The following is an 8327-nucleotide window of genomic DNA, read 5'->3' as shown; positions in this document are numbered from 1 at the left end:
CCATGTGACACTCCAATTACTTTGGCTATTGTTTCTATTATAACACCACCCGTTTTATCATAGTATGAATCAGGCACGCATACTAAATAACTAAAGATAATGCTGCCTCTGCTGATTGCCAAATGTTTGCCCTTGGACAGGAAACTAATTTTCTTGTCCTCAGGTTTCATACTGTGAAATGAAAGACTTGGACTACTGGTAGATGATCTTTATATATTTATATATCGTAATTGAAGTCTAGCTAACAGATAATAAATTGCACTCATTTTAAGTGTGTAATTAATTACTTTCAGTCAGTTTAAAGTTGCATAAATATCACCACTATGTGATTTTAGAGTATTTCCTATCATACCAGACACCACGTTTTCATTCTTCTTCAGATAATCTTTTAAAACGTCTTTTCTGGTCTAGTGCCAGTGGCTCACATCTGTAATTTTAGCTACTCAGGAGACTTAGATCTGAGGATCATGGTTTGAAGCCAGCCCGGGAAAGAAAGTCCCTGTGACTCTTTTCTCCCATTAGGCACACACACACATACACACATACACATACACACACACACACACACACACACACACACACACACGAATGTCCTTTCTATCAGCAACTCATAAGCTCCAAGAAGCTCTTCATAGAAGTGGAGGTGTGGTTCTAGTGTTAAGAGTGCCAGTCCTGAGTGAAAAAGCCAAGCCAGCACACAAAGCCCCAAATTCACATCCAGTACTAGCACACACATGCACATACATAAAGACACACACACACACTCCTCTTGGCCACAATCACTGATAAATTAACTAAATTAACTTCAATAAAAAGAGCTAAAATATTGATAAACTGTCCTTTCTAGCCAGGTGATGGTGGCTCCCTCTTTCTTGTAATACTAGCTACTTAGGATGATGAGATATGAGGATCAGTGTTCAAAGCTAAATCATGCAGGAAAGTCCATGAGACTCTAATCTTAGTTTAACAAGCAAAAAGCCAGAAGTGGAGGTGTGCCTCAAGTAGCAGATCACTGGCCTTGAGCAGAAAAGCTAACAGAGAGTGCCCAGGTCCTGAGTTCAAGTCCCAGTACTGGCACCAAAAAAAATGTCCTTTCTAACTTGAACATTTCTAGACCTTTTTTGGCAGTATAGGATTTGAACTGAGGTTAGACTGACAAATCTTTAGTATTTCTTTATTACAGAAACAAGTTCAAATTCTTTTACAACCTATAAAACCTACCTTCCAAATTCAATTTCTTTCAAAGTACCTCTTACCCCTCATCTTAATACTAGTCTATGAGTTCATGCTCTTGAAATTCTCTTGGCAAAAAATCCTCCTTCCTTCACCAATTTTTGAACAGTTAAGTCTTAAATATTATTTAGATTCAGTTTAAGTGTTATCTTCTCTAGAAAGCTTTATTTAATATTCTTCCCACTCATCTGGACCACAATCTTACTTGGCTTTAAGTTTCAATAATATTTCATTTGTTCCTCTCATGAAAGTTCTCACTTTTATTCTTGGGTGTTATACTTGGCATTTTACCACCTCCATTGATTAAGAGAATTGAGAGGGAGCAGATGCTATAGCTAAGCCAGCTTTCTGCCCTCAATAAGTCCCAATGTGTTTTCCCTAAACAATAACGACTACTAATGATAATGATAGTAGTTGGTAGCTAAAATAATTACCTACCACGTACAAGGCACTATTCTAAGCACTTTTGCAAATATTAACTTATTTAATCCTTACAACAACCCTGTAAGAAAGTTACTATTATCACCACCAATTTACAGAAAGAAAAAAAAAACACAGAGGAACAGAAAGGTTGCATAATTGCCAAAATTACAAAGCAAGTTGAAATGCCTAAAGTATGAAACTGTAACCTCTCTGTACATCAGTTTGAAAATTAAAAAATAAATAAATGTAAATTCAAAAATAGAAGAAACAACTATTTAAAAAACAAAAAACAAAGGTAGTTGAGTAGCAGAAATGAGATCTGAATTCAGACAGTCTGGCTCCAAGGTATGCAGACTTAACCACAGTAAATTTCCTTTGAAGTTCAATAAGTGTTAGCTGAATAAATCCTAATTAATAAGCTTCCATTCCAGGAAGGAAAGGTAATTAAGATCTCTAGGTGTGGCTGGGAATATAGCCTAGTGGTAAAGTGCTCGCCTCATATACATGAAGCCCTGGGTTTGATTCCTCAGCACCACATATATAGAAAAAGCCGGAAGTGGCGCTGTGGCTCAAGCGGTAGAGTGCTAGCCTTGAGCAAAAAACAAAAGAAGCCAGGGACAGTTCTCAGGCCCTGAGTTCATGCTCCAGGACTGGCAAAAAACAAACAAACAAAAAAGATCTCTAGGTACTAAATCACACAGAAGTAATGAGGAAAAGCACAAGGAACTAACTCTCATTCTGACACCACAGCACCACATAAACAGGATAATCTTTTTTATTTCCAGTCCTGGGGCTTGAACTCAGGGCCTGAACACTGTCCCTGGCTTCTTTGCTCAAGGTGCTGAGGAATGGAACCCAGGGCTTCATGCATGCTAGGCAAGCACTCTACCACTAGGCCACATTCCCAGCCCATTACCACATAAACAGAAAAAGCCGGAAGTGGCACTATGGCTCAAGTGGTAGAGTGCTAGCCTTGAGCAAAAGGAAGCCAGGGACAGTGCTCAGGCCCTGAGTTTAAGCGCCAATGCTGGCAAAAATATGCATCAAAATAATGTTCCACCACTTATAGCAAGATCTGAAAATCCCCCATCAACTGACAAATGAATAAATCTAATGTGGCATATTAATAATGAGGATTATTTATATATGGAATAATATGGATGAATCCAATATTGAGCAAAATTCAAATAGAAATGATTATTTACTGTATAAAACCATTTAAATTAAGCACAATAAAAGAGAAACCCAGTATATCCCTTTAGAAATCAGAATAGTGGTTTACCCTTAGGTGAGGTATGTCCACTTTGTAAACTGAACTATAAATTTATAATCTATGAATTGTATGTGTCTATCTTGTGTGTATTTTACCTAAATGCATTAACATCTGCAGCAAAAGAAAAGACTCAATTATGATCCAAAAGTAAAAGCCATTTTTGCACTTGAAATATGAAAAACTCAGTTATCTGAGTTAGACAAGATGGTTATTTCTCCCATTTGTACAAACAGCGAGTTAATGAGGAGAAGGCCACTGATTAAATTGTGATTAATTTGGCTATTAGTGAAACCTTAATTCTTCCAGAAACTTAGAAAAGAAAGCCAAATGATAGTAATACACAACCTGTGGGCACTGATAGTCCTGCCAGGCACCAGATGAAATATCAATTTGTTTTAAGAACAAAACCTTCATTTTGAGTTTTTATTCATATTTTAAAGACTAATGCCATCAGTTTCATGAAGAGAGTCTGGTTACATGTCAGCTAAAATTTTCTTGAGCCTGAATCCCATTTTCATACCAGTTTGAAAGTGAGCAATCTGATCTTATTTTTGTGGCAGTACTAGGGCTTGAACTCAGGATCTGGGCACTATACCATTAGGTTTTTCCACTCAAGGCTAGCACTCTACAAATTGAGCCACAGCTGATTTCCAGCTTCTTTCTAGTTAATTGGAGATTAAGAGTTTCATGGACTTTTCCTGCCTAAGCCAGCTTGGAATTGCAAACCTCACATCTCAGCCTCCTAAGTAACTAGGATTACAGGTGTGAGGCCCTGGTGAATCTCTATCTATAGGCCTCAGTTTCCTCATCTTCATATGGGAATAACAGTAACATCTCAGATTATTTTTCCAAGGATTAAAGAGCTATTTGTAGATTAGAATGATGATTTTCATCATTGTGAAAGTTAAAATGTGTACTGTGCAATATACGTAGTTACTTAATCTCAATAAAAAGAGCTACTTGATACAAAACAATTAGCACAGTGCCTGTAATATAAACACTCAGTATGTCTCATTCACTATTATTATTTCTCTGTGGGCCAGCTAATGGTGGCTTCACTGTTCCACTTATAATATGGGGCCAGCTTAGGTCATAGCTTTAATTTCCCCCTCCTGTAGGTGGATTTAAATATCTTAATATTTTAGCCCTTAAGGAGAAATGCAGTTCTGCTTTTCTCTTTCCTAGTCAAAAGAACAAAAAGATTATTCAGGTAAACTTATTTTTAACTGGGCAAGTAAAATGGGTTGTGCTTAAATGGGTTGCTAGGAAAGCAAGTCCAGATCGAAGGAAGACCTTTGCTTTCAATGCAGCCACCTTTTCATACTACACAGGGAACCAGGTATAAATGGCATGGCCTGGAAATGAAGGGATTCGGAAAAGAGCAAGGGTGCAGGTTACAAGGTATGTGGTTAATCTTTCACAGAGAGGGGCCCTGAGGAGAGGCTACTGAGAAAAGAAAATGTTTGAAGGCTGTTTATCTTACTTTACCCATCAGAAAGTGTCAAAGTCTAAAGCCAACAAGTAGGCAGAGAACATTTAAATTTTTGTTAAAAAGAAAAAAAAACACTTTTCAAACCAGGAGCTAGGTGCTTTGGCTCATGCCTGTAATCCTAGCTATGAAGGAGGCTGAGATCTGAAGACCACTGTTTGCAGCCAGCCAGGGCATAAAAGACTGAGACCTTAAGTAGAGTTGTGGCTTATAAGGTAGAGTGCTAGCCTGAGTGAAGAAACTAAGGGAATGTGCCCAGTTCCTGATTTCAAGCCCTAGTAACTTCTAAAACAAAAAAACTTTCAGCCGGGCATGGTAGCTTATGTCTACAAATCCTAGCTACTCTAGAGACTGAGATTTGACGATAGCAGTTCAATGCTAGCCCAGGCAGACAAATCCTAGAGACTCTTATCTCCAATTAACCAGTAAAAAGCTGAGAGTGGAGCTGTGGCTCAACTGACAGAGCTGTAGCCTTGAGGGTAAAAGCCGTGCTCTACCACGGAGGCTTGAGTTGAAAACCCAGTACTAGCACATACATACATATATACACTCAAAAATCCTTTCATGTATATTCTTTTATTTAATCTTCATAATCACCTTTGTGCAGTGAGCAGAGCCGGGTTTCATATTCTCATCTGGTAGAGGAGAAAAGCCAAGCCTCGGAGTGGTTAAACAGTTGGCCTCAAGACATCAGTTCATGTTTGGTGGGATCTAACACCCTAATTAAATACTACTGACTTCAAAATCCCTGCTCTTCCCATTAAAACACGCTAGATTATGTAGACTTGTTAGCCTTAGCCAGATCTGTTACAAGCAATGGAAAAACATTAACTACGGACTAGTTGTCAAGTCTTCGCTGTTCCTCAATCCTAGATAGGACAAGAAAATGGTCAGTGGGAGGGTGGAATTGGAATTACAGGGGTTTGGCGTTGGTCTCAGAGGAAGATAGTAAGTCAGGAGGGTCTGAAAAAAAATTGAGAGAAAAAAAAAAACGAACCGAAGGGGCTCTAACTGCGTACTATAAACAGGCGCCAACTGACCTGGTAATTCCACCTCTTGCGTTCTTCCTCCCATCTTAGCTCTTCACACCCCCCACTTCTGTTCCCGTTGCGGTCGGGCCCGTTACCCCCCCCTCCAAAAAAAAAACTCCAAACGCGCTGGGGGGCCGGCGAGGCAGATGAAGGGACAGGGGCCACCTGGAAGGGGGCGAAAAACATTGGAGAAAAGAAGAATCAACTATCCAGGGCTATTGGGGAAAGATGAAGTAAAGGTGGGTGCGAAGGTACTGACTGAGGTGGGAAATGGAGCCCAGTGGGGTCGGGGGAGCACGGTAGACCTGAGCCGGGGCGGCGGCGAGAGTGGGTCAGCGGCACCGACCGCCTTTCTCCGCTCCGCGGCCGCGGCTAGGTAGGTCCTGAGGTGGACAGCTCATTTTGGCTAAAAGGGGGTGTGGACTGAGAAAACGCCACAAGTCCCAACTCAGAAAGGAGGCGTCAAAGAGCACCCTAAGAAGGCGGCGGAGTGTACCTGAACTCCCAGCTTAACAGCAAGAAAGAGCCCGCTGCTCCCAACCTTTTCTAACTGTTTTTTACCTTAGGCACAGTGATATAGTCCATGGCCGCAGTTCCCGCCAGCCGAACGCTCCGGCACTAGGCTGCAGCCGTTGCTGCAGCTCCAACCGTCACTGAGCCCAACGACTTTTATCCTCCCCTCCCCTCCCCCCTCTGGCTCGAACTCTCGTTTCTAATCCTCGCCGATGCTCCTATCGCATTATTTCACCCGTAGCCGCTGCCGCCATTTTTCTTTCTGGCACATGCCCTTTTCTGCCGTGAGTGATTTGAGTTTGGTTTCAGATTTAGCCACTCCCGGACTTCATGCTGTAAGGGATCTAAGCTTTTATGTCACGGCACTGCTGTAATATTATAGAGAGAACATAGGTTACCTCGAGCTGCCAGCTGGATTTCTAGTTTTTTAGCTGAGGCCTTGGACAATTCACTGTATAATTTTTTTTTTTTAATACAGGGGTGTTACTGTGTAGCCTTATAACTTTTGTCATCACACATAGACAGAGGACCATGAATCCACAGGACTGGCTCTCAGATGAGATGCAGGTTAAGTGTATGCACTCAGTGCTGTGCTCTGAATCAGATTTTTTTTTTTTTTTTTTGCCAATCCTGCGGCTTGAATTGAGAGCCTGGGCTTGTCCTGGAGCCTCTTTGTGCTCAAGGCTAGCACTCTACCACTTGAGCCACAGCACCACTTCCGGCTTTTTCTGTTTGTGTGGTACTGAGGAATCAAACGTATGGCTTTGTGCATGCTAGGCAAGCCACATTCCCAGTCCTCAATCAGAGTTTTGGGTTGGTTTTTTTTTTAACTGTATTTTTTGTCTTTTCTTTTTTGGTACTGGGGATCGAACCCAGGACATTGCACTTGCTAGGCAAGCACTATGCCACTGAGCTACATCCCAGCCCCTGAATCAGATTTTTGAGGGAGTAAAAGAACAATCTGGGAGTTGAAAGACCTGGATTCGCTTTGTGTGTGACCTTGAGGATATCATGTCACATCACCTGGCCTTAAAAAGTGACCCAGATTACAATGACAGAACTAGCTCTAGAAAACATAGAAAACAATGGTTTGCCATCTCATATCACCTACAGAATGTTAGAAATAGCTCCCGTTGTTGGGTTATCAAGTAGGAAGAAATCTAACTAGAAAGGATCTTGGCAAGGCAAAGTTTACTTCTGCAAAATGGGGTGCCATCAGCCAAAAATCTGGCAAGCAAGCACACAGAATAAGCAGGCTGCTCCCTTTTTTTATACCTAACCCAGCAGGCCCTGCCCCTCTGCTCTCATTGGCTGAGTTCAGGTTCACAATCCTCAAAAGGATATAGCTTAGTTAAAAGGATAGAATTAAAATTCAAAGAGCTTCAAATGGAATGGTTTAATCAAAGTGCAGCAGGAATGGGTTGTGAGCAAAATGTAATTGACAAGGGTCAAGTTATCAGGTCAAAGCAAGAAATTTTCAGAAAAACAATTCTCATAAGATTAGCATAAGAAAGAAGGCAAACTTTGGTAGAAATTAGAAATCACTTGTGATTTCTTTCTTGCATTCTCATAATGTTTGCTAAGTAAACAATCATCTTCTGCTTTTTTCCTAGCCCAAAATCCTTCTCCTCATTACCTGGCTCTGTTTTTCCTAGAACTGTCATTACATCAATTTAACTTTTTTAATGTCAAACATTGTAAAAGAATCAACTACTTTATCATCATCTCTACTGAACCATACCCCTCAGGGGGCTTTTTATCATGTTTGATTCAATTGCTGAATCCAGCAGCTCTTCTCAGTCTCTGTTTTGTAACATTTGAAACTGTTGATTCACATTTCTTTTCAAAGTTCTTTCTTCCCTTAGCCTTTTTGGAAAAATGAGGAAACTAACTCCACAAACAAATCTGCAGGCCACACTCAATGTGAAGCCATATACAATCTGTGAATCCATATAAACTGGTGGTCATGCTGGTGGGTCATGCCTATAAATCCTAGGTACTCAAGATGCTGAGATCTGAAGGTTGAAATTTGAAACAAGTATTTTAGGAAAGTGAGACTTTTACCTCTATTTAACCATCAAAAAAAAGGCCAGAAGTGAAGGTGTGGCTCAAATGATAGAGTAACAGCCTCCAGTAAAAAATGCTAAGGGACAGCACCTAGGCCTTGAGTTCAAGCCATGCTACTTACCCAAAATAATAACTGGTTCCTGAGCTTTCCTAAAGACAACCCTTTCACTTGTCTACTCATTTTCATCTTCTCTTACCTACTCAGCTATCCTGTGATGGTTAAATTTGACTGTCAACATAATTGGATTGAAAAGCACCGAGATTAATAAATCACAACTCTGTGCTCACACATCTGTGA

General features: G+C 40.6%; 1 protein-coding gene across 3 annotated transcripts in view; it reads right to left on the bottom strand.

Annotated features, from left to right (window-relative positions):
* Mtmr8 (myotubularin related protein 8) overlaps positions 1–6114 on the bottom strand; it is a 79506-nt gene extending 73392 nt beyond the window's left edge. The window contains exon 1 of one of the 3 annotated variants that reach the window (XM_048336477.1): positions 6011–6114. In XM_048336477.1, the coding sequence (XP_048192434.1) occupies positions 6011–6034 (24 nt within the window). In that variant the 5' untranslated portion in view covers positions 6035–6114. Of the gene's footprint in view, positions 1–5458; positions 5985–6010 lie in introns of those variants that run through there. The other 2 variants (XM_048336476.1, XM_048336475.1) reach the window with 2 other exon arrangements.
* Positions 6115–8327: the final 2213 nt, after the last annotated feature.

Source organism: Perognathus longimembris, chromosome 28, assembly GCF_023159225.1.
Source record: "Perognathus longimembris pacificus isolate PPM17 chromosome 28, ASM2315922v1, whole genome shotgun sequence".
In the NCBI taxonomy this organism is placed as follows: Eukaryota; Metazoa; Chordata; class Mammalia; order Rodentia; family Heteromyidae; genus Perognathus; species Perognathus longimembris.
The sequence above is the reverse complement of the archived record's forward strand: the minus strand, read 5'-3'. Positions and strand labels throughout refer to the sequence as shown.